General features: G+C 43.6%; 1 protein-coding gene across 1 annotated transcript; it reads left to right on the top strand.

Annotated features, from left to right (window-relative positions):
- Positions 1–1,107: 1,107 nt before the first annotated feature.
- STK38 (serine/threonine kinase 38) lies at positions 1,108–13,730 on the top strand. Its single transcript, XM_057375223.1, has 13 exons — positions 1,108–1,276; positions 3,039–3,090; positions 3,217–3,339; positions 3,828–3,911; positions 4,673–4,796; positions 5,188–5,342; positions 6,888–6,990; positions 7,507–7,568; positions 8,106–8,223; positions 8,591–8,714; positions 9,416–9,511; positions 9,760–9,854; positions 10,632–13,730. Exons 1-13 carry the CDS (start codon positions 1,119–1,121, stop codon positions 10,760–10,762), a joined length of 1,425 nt encoding a protein of 474 aa, XP_057231206.1. The 5' UTR covers positions 1,108–1,118; the 3' UTR covers positions 10,763–13,730.
- Positions 13,731–16,722: the final 2,992 nt, after the last annotated feature.

The raw sequence follows: 16,722 nt of genomic DNA, 5'->3' as shown, positions 1-16,722 counted from the left end.
TGTGACCCCCCATTCGTGTGTGTCACTCAGAGCTGCTCCTCCATAAAGCCACAGTCCCATCTCACACAAAGATGTGATTCCAGCTCAAAAGTCCCCCAGCTGGAGATGCTCCCCAGCTCCTGTCCCACGAGGRTGCTGTGAAGGCAGCACACACGTAGCTTCTGTCTGGGGAGGAGGTGGTTTGCGGTGACGCCTCGTAAAGAGCTGCAAAAAGTGAACAGGAAGAGTCACTGGAGCATGTTGGCAGCACCCAGGGTTGTAAAAATGGGAAGTGTCTCACCTATTTTGACTGCAATTTCTAGTAATAGTTACAAAACTCTGTTACCTTACTGTGAGTTAGGTGGTGCCCGGGAGAACCAGGGCAAGACTTAGTAGTACGTTTGAAATCTTTGTTTTTTTAACGCATATCAGGAAATAGAGCTGGGGTGTCAAATACACTGAAACTGCTGCAGGTTTGGAGTGGCACACTCGAATATTTTAAGTACTGTAGTCTCAGAAATAGAATATTAAAAAATATATGTATTTCTTATGAAGAAATATGTCAGATACTCACACTAGGGTTTGGGCTTTTTGCTATTTTTTAAACTACAGCATGGTAAAAGGCAGTGATCCTCTGGATTTGGCCAAATTTTTGTGTGAAAACATCTAGTAAAAGTGCRTAAAGGCTACTAAATATCCTTTTTGCTCCTTCCTCAGTTGCTCTGTTATTGGGATGACTTTCAGGGTTTAGATAAAATTCACAGCAGAAGGGCTACTAGGCAACTGGTGGAATTATTTCTGCAGGAGTYGTAGGAAAAATATCTTCTGAACTGGATATTTCAGTGTGATGTTCCTGAATTTTGAACATTTATTAAAGATAGAATGTGTTGGAAGCAATAAACATTTGCAGTACTGGCTGAAMTTGTGGTTTTTGAGGCACCATGTTTCTTAAGCTTCCTTCCCTCTCATTTTCAGATGAAAAATGTTCAAAACAGGAAGTTTGACTTGTACCTTTTACTTYGTCAGACCGTTCCCTACTTGGTTTATACTGGTGAYATTTGTTGTTAAAATCTGAACTCTGTGATTCAGCATCACTTAATGACTTTGGGCTCTTGTTTGAAGATTATTTGTCATTTTTAATGTTTGATTTTCCTTCCCTACCAGCCATGGCCATGACTGGCCCCACGCCGTGTTCGTCCATGAGCAACCACACCAAGGAGAGAGTTACGATGACAAAGGTGACRTTGGAAAACTTCTACAGCAACCTCATTGCCCAGCACGAGGARCGAGAGATGAGGTAAAAATTCTTCTTGTTTCCTTTCCAAACTGGCTAAGAGCCAAAAGTTTTATTGAATGAATTTGGTTTTCTTGAGCCAAAGCAAAAATTATAAAATCCCTGACTGGTTTGTGTTGGAAGGGACCTTAAAGCTCATCCTGAGCTGGACTGGGCTGAGTTGTGGGGCTTTCTTTTGGCTGGACCCCTCTCATTTGCTGAATACCCTCAAGCTGTAGCACTGGGAYTTCTGCTGTTCTCCCAGCCTGCCAYGGAGTCTGTAATAGAATTGGAAAACAGTTCATTATTGGTTTGGCTTTGCTGCTAAAGCCGTAATGAGCTCCTTGAGGAGCTCCCCAACACCTGATTGGTGTGAGAGCTGCAGAAATGAGGAAGCGATTTAGAAACAAATATTAACTTGTAAAGGCATTTTCTTCAAAGCTTCCARTGAATGAAGAGAGATTGAGGGCCAATTCACACAGAAAATATCACTGATTTAATTCCTTTTTTCTCTTCATACAGCTCTTGTCTTTAAAACTTATTTACTGATTATGAGCACTGTGGTGTACTCCCCAAATCTCAATGTTTTGGTTTTTTTTTCTATTTAGGATCAAGGCTTTGTCTGAACAGACAAGTTTATAAGTTACACATTTGTTGTAACAATACATGTCTGTGGGTGTGTAATTTGGAGTTTAAATGGTGTTAACATTGTACCCTGAAGTGCAGATTGAGCCTGTTGGGGATACTTGGGGCAATTTCAGCATGGYTTTGGCATCACTCAGCCCTGCTGAGCCATTTCATTCCGTGTATTGCACAGACTTTTGCTTCTGGAGTTGCTGGTTTGAGAGTGGGATGGGATGACTGGGCAGGGCTCACTGGAACTTGAGCAAGGGCAAAGCAATTTCAATGTGCTCGATTCTGGAAGCGATAACCCCAAATATTATCACATCCCAGCAGCTGTGTCAAGCCCCAAGAGACAGGAAGAGGATCTTGCAAAGAATGACTTGCAGAAACACAAGGAATTTTTTAGCACATTTGTAATGTCCCAAACCACCAGTCYCAGTTTAGCCAGCTGTTAATACGACTGGCACTGGGAAAAAGTTGCCAGAGGATAATCATTGCAAGTGCCCCCTGAAACCATTCCCCTTCTGAAGTCTTGCTTCCTCCTTTCTTTTCTCCCAGATAATCCTTTTGTACTAAGKCTGTAAATATTTCTGATTCTTTAAGGGGGAGAACATGTACAGACAAGTTTCCTCTTCCCAAATATTTTGAGTATCCCAGGGATTAGGAAATCTAAAGTAACTTTTTTCATCTTGCATGGGAGTAGTTTGAGATGCAGAGAAATTTTAAATGTCTTTGAATATCAGTTCTCCCTGGAATAAGTGAAATTTTGATGTTTAAGTGTTTATTATGGCTCTGGCCTGTAGTGACTTGCCCAGCTGTCAGGGAGAGACAAGAACAGAACCCAGATCTCAATTTGTATTTGTGTACAGTAAAATTGTACACTTGAATAACTTCTGAAATTCGAGGTAGGTTCAGTTTATTAAAATCAGAGAGGACAAGGTTGGAATTATAAAACTGCATAGTAGATTCTTCAAAATTAATTTCCTGTCTGAGTCTCTCCTGTACATCTTTACACTTGTAACTTGCTGGCACAAACCAGAGGTGGTGGATATGTGCACCTGGTTAAAAAAACACGTTAATGATTCAACCTGGTTTTTTTTCTAATTTAATTTAAAAATGTTAATGATTCAACCTTTATTTTTCTATTTTGTCTCTGCTGTAGACAAAAGAAACTAGAACAAATGATGGAAGAAGAAGGCCTGAAAGATGAAGAGGTAATGAATATGGAAAGACTGTCTTAATGGTTAAATACAAGAAATTTTCTTTTCTAAATGGAGATCTGGGCTCGTGGAATTGCTGTGGTCTCTGCAGAATTCTCACTGGGGTCTCTTAAACTCTAGAAAAGAATCAGGAGGTCGGCACATGCACAAAAGGAGACGGAGTTTCTTCGCCTGAAGAGAACCAGGCTTGGACTGGAGGACTTTGAGTCTCTAAAAGTAATAGGCAGAGGAGCATTTGGAGAGGTGAGTCCTGAAAAAAATTACTGCACTAAAAAGGTAAATGTGACAACCACAGATTGATTTTAGCTGAATAGTCATGTGCAGAGATTTTTCCTTTGTGCTGGTTTTTTACCTAATAAATACTGGTTTAAAACACCCTGTGCTTTAAAAGATACTAAATTATGTTGAAAAGGACCTGGTGGGCAGCTAAATACAGGTTTGCATTGGGCTGGACTTAGCCAGGGAGAGGTGAAGGGCCCTTGGTGGCCTTCAGAGAAGGGGCTTTGCACCWCYTGCTTTAGGTGTGAATTGCTCAGTRTCCTCTCTGTCAAATTTACTGCATCTCTTCGAATTAACAGGACTCTTTACCATTCCTGTGCACTTTATGATGCTTCTTGTATTTTATAATCTTATATGATTTCATGAAATGGAAGCCAAGGGCTTGATACCCAACTTTTATCAAGAGTTGTGCTGGGAATGGTGGATTTGATCCAGTCTTTGTGTGCCCCCAGGTGCGACTGGTCCAGAAGAAGGACACGGGGCACGTTTATGCCATGAAAATCCTGCGCAAGGCTGACATGCTGGAAAAAGAGCAGGTGAGGAACACCCCGAGCACAAATTGTACCAGAGATCACTCTGGGATGTGCACAGGAGGGACAGGCATCTGTGCTTTAGGTTTAGGAGCTAAAAATTCTGGGGTTTTTTTACTTTTAGAGGAAATAAGTCAGAAAAATCTGAATTCACAAGGAGTCGTTTTCTACTGGGCTGTTTTAACACAAAGTCCTGTGCAAATGGTTCAATGTAGACTCCAAGAGCAGTGTTTTACTGCATTTCTGACTTACAGGATTGGATATAAATACCAGAGAAATACAACTGCTGGAACTCAGACTCAGAGACATAAAGCAGCAGCATTTAGCATTTTTAAGGTTTTCCTTTGTTACTACTTCTGCAGATAAAATGATCTGGGACAGTCACTTGTTCTGCATTGGGATGAAGCTCTTGTGTTTAAAAAAAGAGATTGAATGATGAGGTATATTTGTACAGAATTGTGATATTTTTCTATATAGGTTTTTTGTATATAGGATATAGAGGTTGTATATATAATAGGTGTAAAATATATGTATATAATCAACCATATGTTAAAGTTCTGAGAGTGTTTCTGCCCTGGTGCAGAAGTTTGAGTGTTGTGTTCTCAATATTTGATGCTATTCAATAGAATAGTTGAATTGCCTGTAAAATAAATGTATTTAATAAACCAAATAAWAATAATAAATAAATGAATAAAAATAATAAATAAATTTGGTTTAATAAACCAAATCCAATGCACTCCAATAAATCAAATCCAATGTTTGTCCAGGTTGGCCACATCCGTGCCGAGCGGGATATCCTGGTGGAGGCAGACAGCTTGTGGGTTGTGAAGATGTTCTATAGCTTTCAGGACAAGCTAAACCTCTACCTGATCATGGAATTCCTGCCTGGAGGTAACTGCCTGGAATCCAAGGGCTGCTCTCCTTTTATTTGGAGATTGCTAATTTCTTAATTACAAACGGGACTAGAGTGCATGTGGGTGCCTGCAGTGGTGTTTGTACATCTGGCAGGGAACAAGATTTCTGCTTTCTGAGGTACTGAGGTATTTGGGCAGGCTTGAGGTTTCCTGTTTGGGTTTTTGAGCTGCAGGTATTTAAACTTGGCCTTAATATTCTTCTGGTTCCTACCCTTGCTGTGCCCTGGCTGTCTGCAGAGCCACAGCATATCCAGGTTTGCCATCCTCTGACCCCATTTTAGCTGAATGCAGCAGAAACAGCTTTTTTGTTTAAATGCTTCAAAATTAGTGAGGGTGGAGGCCGTGTGCTCACCTCTGGGGGTTTCCAGGTGACATGATGACACTGCTGATGAAGAAGGACACTCTAACAGAAGAGGAGACGCAGTTCTACATCGCYGAGACCGTGCTCGCCATCGACTCCATCCATCAGCTGGGGTTCATCCACCGGGACATCAAACCTGACAACCTCCTCTTGGACAGCAAAGTATGGACTGGCTGGGGAGGAGCAAATATTGTGATGGTTTATATTGATCTGAAGTGGTGTGCAGAGTTGTGGAATGAGATGGTGCTTCTTTATTTAGCCCCATTCCTTCCATAAAAGGAAGGAATTTTTCTGCCAAAAAATATGGGAAAATCCCCAAGCCAGGAAAGACCCCAGCTCCACTCAGACCTCCAGCTCTTCTGACAGCTGTTTAAACTATTTTTGGCAATTTCAGCTGCAGTTYAAAGCACGTGGTATCAGTTCCCTCTTAGGCAAAGCTGTTTCCCTTTGCTCTCACATCTGTTACACTCCCACTTGCCAGCTCTGGTGGTACCAAACGTGAAGGACGTGGCTGTTGCTGTAGCCAGGCTGAGAATGGAGAATCTCCCTCAGGATCAGGGTGTATTCCAGAGGGCTGGCCAGGCTGTTTGGTTATTGCAGGCACTTTGCAGAAAGCCTGGCTGTTCCAGTATCCTCCCATTGCTCACTCCAAGCTTGCCTAAATCAAGCTTGTTTGGAAAGGCTTTGCCAGCAGTAAATAATGACTTTCCTGCTACTGTGGAGTGTTGGAATTATTGCAAGAATTCCAGAATGGTTTGGTTTAAAAGGGACCTTAAAACTCATCCTCTTCCACCCCTGCTATGGGCAGGGATACCTTCCACTGTCCCAGGCTGCTCCAAGCCCTGTCCAACCTGGCCTTGGGCACTTCCAGGGATCCAGGGACAGCCACAGCTTCTCCAGACCATGTGTCCAATTCAGTGTGTTTRCATTTAGACATGGATGCATTTAGGACTTTGATAAGGATGTATATTTTATACACACTTAGAAAAATTGCAGTCAATGTGGTCATATWATGCACCAGGACAGACTCAGTCACTGAACTGAGGGTATTTTTTATCTCTTGGAGCCAATACACAACCCAGGGACTGCAGCTGCCTCTCRAAGTGTTTCCTTTCACCCTGAAGTGGTTGGGAGCTAGCAGAGCAGGGCTTTCCTGAAATAAATGGTCACTGGGCTTTCTCTGTGGAGTAGTGATGGAAGTATTGATGGCTTCATTCCTGTACACATCCTGCTAGGTTAAACAAGGAATGCAAACAACATTGAGGAGCTGGAGCGTGTCCTTCAGCTGGGGAAGGGTCTGGAGCACCAGGAGCAGCTGAGGGAGCTGGGAAAGGGGCTCAGCCTGGAGCAAAGGGGGATCAGGGGGGACCTTCTCACTCTCCCTGACAGGAAGGTGCAGCCAGGTGGGGGTCAGGCTCTTCTGCCACGTCTSCAGTGAAAGAATGAGAAGAATCAGCCTTAAGTTGTGCTGGGGAGATTCAGATTAGATATTTGATTTCTTTCACTGCAGAGTGGTCAGGCGTTGGAATAAGTTGCCCAGGGAGGTGTTCCAGAACACTCTAAAGTGTTCAGGAGGCATCTGGATGTGGCACTTGGGGACATCATTTAGGGGTACTGATGGTGGTGTTRGGTTCTCTTCCAACCTTGCTGATGCTGTGATAATGCCTTATATTGGTTTTGGATTTTGGTTTGTTTGTTTATTTCTAGGGCCATGTGAAGCTCTCAGATTTTGGTYTGTGTACTGGACTGAAAAAAGCCCACAGGACAGAATTTTACAGAAACTTGAACCACAGTCTTCCCAGTGACTTCAGTAAGTTCTTGGCTCCAAAGGGTATCTGGGTGGTTGTTCTTGGTGCCTGACACAACTCATTTCAGTATGAGGATGTGGCTATATTGGGGAGTCTAATGATCAACTTTACATCTTGAAGTGGAATTTTCATTTTCTGTGAAATAAAAATAATTTCAGTTACTTTAAACCCATTTTCATTTCCAGAAGTTTGTCTCTGCAACAGATTCCCCTGTAGCCTTTTGCATGCATAATAAAATGAGAACTCAGTGAGTTGGTAGCTGCTGGCTGGATCTCAAATGTTACTGAAATTAATAAACCAGCAGTCTCTGAGTATCCAGGATTATTCTCGAGGGGAATAACTTGGATCATGGAGTTACATAAACCCTGAAAGCGTAGTTTGCTAATGACGTTGTCCCTATTTCATATGTTTGGAAGTTACTGGGAGGTTTGGGGGATTGACATCTTAAATGAGATTTGGGGGTAAAAATATATTGGGTGACCAGTGGGATTCAGTCACAACTATTGAATCTCCTTTAGCTTTCCAGAACATGAATTCCAAAAGGAAAGCAGAGACTTGGAAGAGGAATCGCCGGCAGTTGGTAAGTGGGTTCTACCTGGGTGGAAATGTTCCTTCTGAGGTGTTGCATCCAAATGGAACATGGATTTACATGGAAGCTGTTAATGCATCTCAGAGCTCGGAACAATCCTGAAAGGATTCAGGCATTTTTTAAAAAGAGGAGGAATGACTCTAGTTTGTCCTTCACCCATCTGCTGAACAGCTGGTGACATATGTGCCAGAGATAGCACTGCCATAATTATTTACTTGGATATCTGAGGTCCCTCWGCCAAAACTGTCAGTTCTTGCCACTTCCAATCTAGCAAAGGGCTGCTGACCCATTCCAAGGTGGAYATGGACAGTGATACCTTTCCCCATTTTCCTGACACTGTTTAAGACCCCTTCRCATGAAGATGTTGATTTTGTCTCTACATATCTTGGAAGAAAGGCTTTACACACCTTTGCTAAAGGATCTCAGAGACAATCTGGTGTGTTCCTCAAAATGCCCACATGTATAAATTCCCACTTCCATGTCAGGTGGCTTTCCCTGCAAGTGCATAACTGATGGTGTTTGTTSCAGGCTTTTTCTACCGTGGGAACTCCAGATTACATCGCTCCTGAGGTTTTCATGCAGACTGGATACAACAAACTGTGTGACTGGTGGTCCCTGGGGGTCATCATGTACGAGATGTTGATYGGTAAGGAACGGGCAGGGCAGGGCTGTAGGCAGGAACTGTGGGGTAGTACATCAGCTGGATTCATGGAATCCCAGAATCCCAGAATCCCAGACTGGTTTGGGTTAAAAGAGACCTTAAAGTTCATCCAGTGCCACCCCCTGCCATTGCAGGGACCCTTCCACTATCCCAGGTTGCTCCAAGCTCTGTCCATCCTGGCCTTTGACACTCCCAGGGCTGGGGCAGCCACAGCATCTCTGGGCCTATTTCAGTGCTTAGGGTCAGGTTCTCAGAGCATCCACTCCTTGCCTGGTCAGTGAGGTGTTCTGAGGTTCTAACTTCAGGAATTATTTTTGCTTGATCCCAGATTGTATTTTTTCTTTCTTTTCAGGTTATCCACCCTTCTGTTCTGAGACTCCTCAAGAGACGTATAAGAAAGTGATGAACTGGAAGGAGACCTTGACATTTCCTCCAGAAGTTCCAATCTCTGATAAAGCAAAGGATCTTATTTTAAGGTGCCAGCTCCATGGTTTGCTAGTTAATAGAGCACTAATTTTCTTGTCTTGTCTCTGTATTCTGTGCCTCTCATGGCTTRTTTCACATGGAAAAACCCTGATGCTACAAACTGTTATGCACAYGCATCAAATGCTGAACTCCCTCGTCAAATACTTTTGTCTCTCAGGCCATTTAGTGGTTCCCTGACTAAATTGTGCTAAAAAGGAGCTCCCATAGAAGTGCTACTACTCTGGCAAAATGTTTCTGCTCCTTATTTTGCCTGCAAGCTTCTCATGGAAGCAACTTCAATCCTTTTGACAGAGCTGATTTCATACAACAGCAGTGGTTTTGCCTGTGAATGCACTGGAGCATACAAATGTATCCCAGTGCTTGCTGACTCATTTGTACTTCATTATCTATTCTCAGGACAGAAATATAAATGTCTAGATTTTTTAGGCTTTATATGTTCTCCTGCTCTTCACTGGTCCTGAAATAGCAAAGTCACATTATCCTGATGTGAAGGAGCAGCACACCTTAACTGTGGCATTGGGCACCACATTCCTGAACATAACTTTGTTGGTTTTGCTGTGGGAGTTCTTAGTCTGCTCCATTTATATGTTAAGAAACCGTTGCAGTATCAGTTCAGAAAGCTGTTCCATTTCTGGATGGAATGCTTTCRTTTTCATTTCTCCCTTCATTTTCATTCTTCCTTCCATCCCAGATTTTGCTGTGAATGGGAGCACAGAATTGGTGCATCTGGTGTGGAGGAAATAAAGAGTAACCCATTCTTTGAAGGGGTTGATTGGGAGCACATCAGGTAAGATGCTTTGCAGAAAAGCAAGCTGCTCTTCTCTAGGGACAGCTCAGGCCAGGCCTGGTCTGAAGCAGGGAGCAGCTGACTGGCATTTATTGTATCCAGCTCTGGGTGAGGGCATTTTGTYCTCTACCTGAAGCTTGCTGAGGTTTAGGTACCTTCAGTTTTGAGTCTGTTAAGAAATGGAAGGTGGCTGAATCCTGCTTTGTCTGCCTTTGAAATCTCAATGCTCCATCTGCTCTTCTTGGCAGAGAGAGACCTGCTGCGATTTCAATAGAAATTAAAAGCATTGATGATACCTCAAACTTTGATGAATTTCCAGAATCTGATATCCTTAAACCAACAGGTAAATGATTGTTTGAATCTCTGTGTAAACCTTCCTCTTCTCCTGTAGAGTAATCTTTCCTGTTAGATCTTACTAGATGCTGATTTTTTTTTTTTAAATCACGACCAAATAGTTTGGAAGCCTTGTGGTGCAGGGGTTGCAAGCTGGAATTTGGGTTCCAGGACTTGCAGGCTTGTAAATGATGTGAGAGTTGTCTGAGAAAGGGCAACTTAGACTGTCAGAGAGTTCAAATCTGGGAGCCCAACGCTGTGAGCTCCTCTTGGTGCTGATTCCTGCAGGCACTTGCAGTAGGCGTGAGACAGAAGGGGATGTTTTGGTGTGAAACTCTAAAGGARTYGCAGCACAGTCACMCATTTGCTCCAGGAGTTTAAAAAYGGAATCACAGACTGSTTTGGGTTGAAAGGGATTTTAAAGCTCATCCCATTCCACCCTCTGCCATGGGCAGGGACCTCTTTCCCTATCCCAGGTTGATCCAAGCCTGTCCAATCTGGCCTGGAACACTTCCAGGGACTGGGGCATCCACCACCTCTCTGGACAACCTGTGCCAGTATTTCATAGCCTACATTGTAAAAAAATCCTTTCTATGGAGTCTGAAACCCTCTTTTAGCTTAAAAAGGCTTATGCTGTGTCCCASCAGTTCTTCTCTGGGGCTGAAGCATGAAGTTTATAGTATTTTTCCCTTTAGAAACATTCTACCCTATTCCACATTCAGTGTTTTGTATGAAAATAAGCTTTGCAGTTCCAAAGGATCATTCTGTTTCTTCTGTGTCTTCCCAGTGGCAACAAGCAACCACCCAGAGACTGACTACAAGAACAAAGACTGGGTTTTTATCAATTACACCTACAAGCGTTTCGAGGGCCTGACGGCCCGAGGAGCAATTCCATCCTACATGAAAGGAGGGAAGTAACACAGCTTTACCTGGGACTTCTGAGCCGTGGAATTCTGTTGCTGTACTTTGGGTTTTATACCCATAAAGAACTTGTTCTTTTTTTTAAAGAAAACTTGAGGGCTATTAACTCTTGGAGAARACTTCAGGACCCTGTTTTGTTACACACCTGGTTGTAGTTATGGATTTTTTTTCCTGCGCCATTGAAAAGTTCCACACGTTTGCATCGTCTCTGCTGCCAGCACCTTTTGCTGCTTCAGGAGTAAGAGGTTTTTTTATATTTGCCAGACTGTCCAGTCCATCAGGAGATGAGAGCAAGCTTTTCCTTTGGCATTGCAAAGCATGGGATTCTATAGGACTGCGCCCAGTCCTGCATTAAGTGACAAATGCACTCTGCCAATTCTGCCAGCACTGTTTGCTCAGTGGCTGAGGACTCCAGGACAGAGGAAACAAAGCAATAATTGAAGCTTSAGACAGACAACTCTCCAGGAACCTGTCTAGTAGAAGGACACAACTTGGATTGCCTTAACCTTACTTTGTAGTGCTGTTTTTATAATGCTCCTTGGAAGCCTCTTCAATAGCATTTCTCAGCTCTGTCGCTGTGGCCTCCAGTTCTGGTGCACTTTACTTTTGGTACTAAGTGACCCTCAAGCCATTTAATATTTTTTTCTAAATTAAAAAAAAATCTGACACTTTTTCTTTCCTAAACAGAGGAGAAATGGGCCATTTCCCCCACCGAGCGCTGAGTTTTTTGTTACTGTATGGCAGGATGGATCCATAAACAATGCAGATAAACTACAGCTGRTCACACAAGTGGGTCTGGAATTACAGCAGAGGGAGGGAAATCTATGAAGCTGATCCTGGGTGGGCAAGCTGTGCACAGCTGGGCCAGCCCTGAGGCTGCCCAGGCCAGCTGCTGCTGTTTCTTAGCCACCTCTGAGTTCTGCTGCATCCTCAGCAGAGGATTTAAAGGCAAAAAAAACCCCCATCTTCTGTGGCATTTTTGTGTTGGTTGTGAGCAGAACAGGATCAGAATCTCACTGCTTGAGGCCTGCCTGGTGCTCCCTTACAGAGCTGCTCTTGCTGTCCTGGCTGTACCGTSTGTCCCTGGTGTCTCCCATGGGGTCACTTTTGGGGCAGTGGAACCCACCGTGTCCACTCTTTGATTATTGCTTACTCTAATTAATAGAAGTACATGCAGTTCTGATCAGGGTGTCTCCAGGAGAGCCCCAAAGTGCCTTTCCTTGCCTAAGCCTCTCTCAGAACACGACAGCAATTTGGGARGGAGAATTCTGCCTCAGCTGAGCTCTTCCTAATTCTTTTTCCTAACCACAATCTCCACTGTGTGCCCCTTTGTAGTTAACTGCATGCCCATTGGCAGGTGGTATTAACCCTTGGGCCTGCCTGGTTCCAATCTGGAAATTACAATCAGATATTAAAAATGTAATTTAATGAGGTTTCTAAAAGCATGTTTCAATTTGAATGGATTCCTGCAAACTTTYCTTGGTGCTGCACACTAACTCTGGAGTACAGACAAGTCAAAGSTCCAGTGATGTCTCACAGGAAAAAAAAGGCTTCCAGGTCTGTTTAATCCTGATTTTCTTGATTAGAAAATGAAACAAAATGGATTTGTAGTGGAACTTTTTTTTTAATATAGGTGCTTTTTAGGGAATGTTTACCTAGATGTCTCTTGACTTGAGTGCCATCCCAGAGGACTGATGGGGGACTGCCAGTACTGTACAGAACTCATCAGAGTCCTCCCCTCACCACCCCTGTGCTTTTGTACGTGTCCTACGAGTTTATGACTTGCCATAAGCAGTTTAGACAGCAGCTGGATCCTACTAAGCTGAAATGCAAAACTAGCCTTAATTAGAAGTCCCAGGATCTCTGTAGTCACAAGGGCTCACTTGGATGAATAAGGGCTAATGGAAGGAATGACTTACAGGATCAGGCTTTTATCAACTCACTCCTAGATCACATTCTGCTCCTTTTTGACTTTGCATGAAGGACTGATACCAACTTCTCAAACTGTTCTATCCTTATCCTGCAGTTTCTTCTAGCCATTTGAAAATGTTGCCTTATAAACCATTGGAATTAACATAAGACCATTTTTAACAACTTAGTTACTGCCTTAAAATAAAAATCAAAATCCTTTAAAGTTGCTGTGGATTAGGAACAAATGATTTTGAGATAATAGCTGCATTCTTAGCCCTTTACTGAAAGGGACCAGCATTTTTATTTATAAATACCAAAGATGAAGAAGCTAAACCATTTTAAGTTGTGGTAAGTTGCTGTGAAAAACCAACTCTCTAGTACTGTGTATTGTGCATTTTTAGTGCTGTGTTTGAAGTGGGACCCCTCAGGTGTGTCACTGGAGTCCAAGGTGAAGTTTTCAAAGGCATGAGGAGCAGTTGGGTACCTCATTTCCTATTGTCTTCCAGCAGAAGTTGGATGTCTTTGAATCCAGTCCTGTTGGACACACTGTTGCAGCAGGAGGTTCTGGATCCCCAGTGCATTGTAAGCCTGCTTCCTGTTTCACTTTTTCACCAACATTAGGGAAAAAAGTGTTTCCTACAGTGTCTCCTTCCCAGGATCCACACATACTTCACTGCTAACAGTAAGGATTTTGTATGCCTGTTATATCTCTCATGGTAGCCAAATATTTTTCTTGTGTTTTGAGGTTGTTTGTATCTTTTAGCCTTTTTTTTTAAAGCTGCAGTTGCTGGATTTCTAGAAATAATTCCAATCTGATTTTCCAATGGATCTGAACATCTTATGCTGCCAGTTCATCTCTGTATCATGCCTAGCACAAAGCTGCACTAAGTGTTTCTTATCACTGTGCCCTGACTCTGCCTTAAGCTCTAAGTTGAAAAAGTGTTCTGTAAATATTTAAAAGCTGTTACAAAATTGCACTGTAAAATTTGGCAGGTGTAGTCAACTTTTTATGGAACAATCTTGTTGTGTTGTGTAAATAAAATCCTCTTAGTAAACACGCTGTGCTGGTACGTTGTGTTTTACAAACAGGAATCAGACTCCTGGAGTGGTTTGGGTTGGAAGGGACCTTAAAGGGACYTTAAAGCTCATCCAGTTCCATCCCWGCCATGGCAGRGACACCTTCCACTGTCCYAGGSTGCTCCAAGCCCTGYYCAGCCTGGCCTTGGGCACTTCCAGGGATCCAGGGGCAGCCACARCTYCTCTGGGCACCCTGTGCCAGGGCCTCCCCACCCTCCCAGGGAACAATTCCTTCCCAATATCCAATCTAACCCTGCCCTCTGGCAGTGGGGAACCATTCCCATGTCCAGTTCCTGATGAAGAGTCCTCCAGTGGAAGGTGCTGTGAGGTCGTCACACAAATCCCACCTTGTTCAAACCCTTGGTTCCCTTCCCAAGCTTCAACAAGAGAAGCCTGGAAGTAATCCAAGATGGAAAGAAGATGGAAATCAAAGCCAGTCCAGCTCCAAAGCTGTTCTCTTCTGAAGACAAGGAGGTAGAARTGGAGAGCACTTTTCACAGCACTGACCAAAAATCCTGGGGCTTGTCAGAGATGCTGCACAGTTTGTGGGTCAAGGAGTGACTGCTGTGTTCTGTGCTGCCTTTAGAACATTTCTGCAATGAGGTGTAGGGATGAGTGAACCTTCAGGTCCTCTCTGCACAAATAGTGGAAACACTTCCCTGCCAAATCAACCAGGCTCTCTCTGATGCCAAACTACTCCAAAAACTASAGGATCCCAACCCACACTTACTTTATGAATCAAGGAAACAAAACCTTTTGTCTTTCTATTCCCTGCCTGTTCTACTTCATATTTAAACAATTTTTAAAGGAGCCAAACAAATCACATATAATTTATACTTTAATACAGAAAAATCCCATACATCTGGGGTTCATACACAGCACAGGCAGCACTTCAGTACATCTAGAGTAAGACAAAAGTTGACCTTGTACTTGAAGTAGGTGACCATAAGAGGAGGAAAAGCAAACACTTTTAAAATTTGATTCGGTGTTCCAATGGAACTCACTCTACTAACAAAAATTAAAATCCAAAAYGAATAATCACTTGGGAAAGCCAATAACCTACAGTGGGTGAGTGGTAAAAACTGCACGGCAATCATGGGAGCTGGGTATGTCCATCCCATGCTGAAGGTCCAGTTGATTGCACAGGGAACCAAAAGCTCCTACAGGCATGGACAGTCTATAACTCCCAAGAGGGGCTGGTGCAATTCAGTGAACTGCCTGAATCCTTCCAGAGGCTGAGCTGACCCCGGGCTCAGGGCCACACTCGGTGAGATTTGATTTGGCTGGCCATGGTATTTTAGCTGTCAGATCCCAAAAGGTGAAGTTGAGATGCAATTCTCAGCACCTGATGCCTTGACASGGTGCTGAGGAGGAGCTCTGAACAACACCCACACTTCAGTCCTTAGGGCAGAACATGTGGAACCTCTAATTTCAGCTCAGCTGGGCAGCACCAACACTCACTCAATTAAACCTGACACTGCTGTCAAAATRAATACACTCTGAAAAACAGAATCACGGGGCCACCACTGCTGGACACACAGGCCTGGGGACAAGTTCCATCACTTCTGGGYTCACCAGTGCTTCTGTTTGTCCTGAAGGAACAGCTCATCACCAAGGCAAGGAACGGGGTTGGTCTGGCCCCTGGTGGAGATCAGTAGTCTATGTCTATAGTCCATGTGTCTTCCTTTCTCTACAAAAATAGCAATTTATCTGGATCACTAATGGARTGTCTGCACATCACCTCAGCTCTGCGCAGGCACCAAAGGACACTTCTCTCTACTGACCCAATGACACACAGGGAGAGTTTTCAAAATTAGGTGGAATTTGGGCATCTGAACCCCCTGGGACTCTTAGGAAGTCCTGAAATCTTCCCATAGGCACTTATCAAAAGAAGAAATCTATTTGCTGTACTTGGGAAAAAAGCTAACAACAGAAACACTGAGAGAATGGAACCTGTATCCTTACTAATGGAAACTAAAATGTGCCTTGGCAGAGATTTTTTACTCGTAACTTAAAATTTCTGCTTGATTTTGTCATGTTACTTGCACTGAAAACCGCAAACATCCTTAGCAACAAACTTCACTGCTCAATCCACCAGGCACTTGGCAGTCACAGGGAGAACCATATAAACTTGCTTGATGTTGCCACTCTGCTGAAAAAGAATTAAACTTTCTAGGGCCAGACTGACACCTATACCTCAGTTTTGTCAAGTCTGACCAGGTAACACAACACCCAAGTGATCCAGGTTTCAACACCATTGCCAGATCAGCACTGAGCTGACCTGCTTTGTCAGGAGCTCTGTCCCTCTCTTTCCTCTTGATGGTTTCAGCTTTTCTTTGCACCAGCACCATGTTTAAAAGCTCTGATTTGGGTATAGAGCCTTTACACAGCCACCAGAAGGAATGGCTTTGTGAGGCAGCCATGTTCTGGGTGTCCTCAGCTTGGTTGGGACAGGGCTTAACTCACTGTGTGCTCATCAGGRGTTAAAACAGTTCCTACAGGGAACTCCCACAGGCAATTCCTACAGCTAACTCCTACASGGAACTCAGTGCTGCAGGAGCAGGACCAGTGAGGCTCCAAGCTACCTGAGCTGAACCAGCCTGGAGTGTCCCTGTTCTTTGCTGGCCCTGAACCCAAATTCCCACAGCCTTACATAGATCAGGATAATACACTCAGAGCAGCAGAGCTGTTCCCAGGAATGTGCATTTCTCTCTGCTGAGGGCTGGTTTACTATTGGTATTTCTTACCTGCCTGACAGCAAAATGGTCCAGTCAGTTCCAAACTGGGAAGAAAGTAGCTGGCCTTTTAAAGCTGCAGCAGCAGCTCCTTGGAGAGTCTACAGCAATTCTGAATGACTAAGGATTTTACTCAGGGAGTAAACAGGGAGCTCCTCCACTGGCTTTATTTGTCTTAGCAGGGGGATGGAGAAGACAAAGTCTTCAGCATGCACAGTCACCTCTAGAAAGCTT

Source organism: Malurus melanocephalus, unplaced genomic scaffold, assembly GCF_030028575.1.
Source record: "Malurus melanocephalus ecotype Western Australia unplaced genomic scaffold, MMel_1.1 scaffold_243, whole genome shotgun sequence".
In the NCBI taxonomy this organism is placed as follows: Eukaryota; Metazoa; Chordata; class Aves; order Passeriformes; family Maluridae; genus Malurus; species Malurus melanocephalus.
The sequence above is the reverse complement of the archived record's forward strand: the minus strand, read 5'-3'. Positions and strand labels throughout refer to the sequence as shown.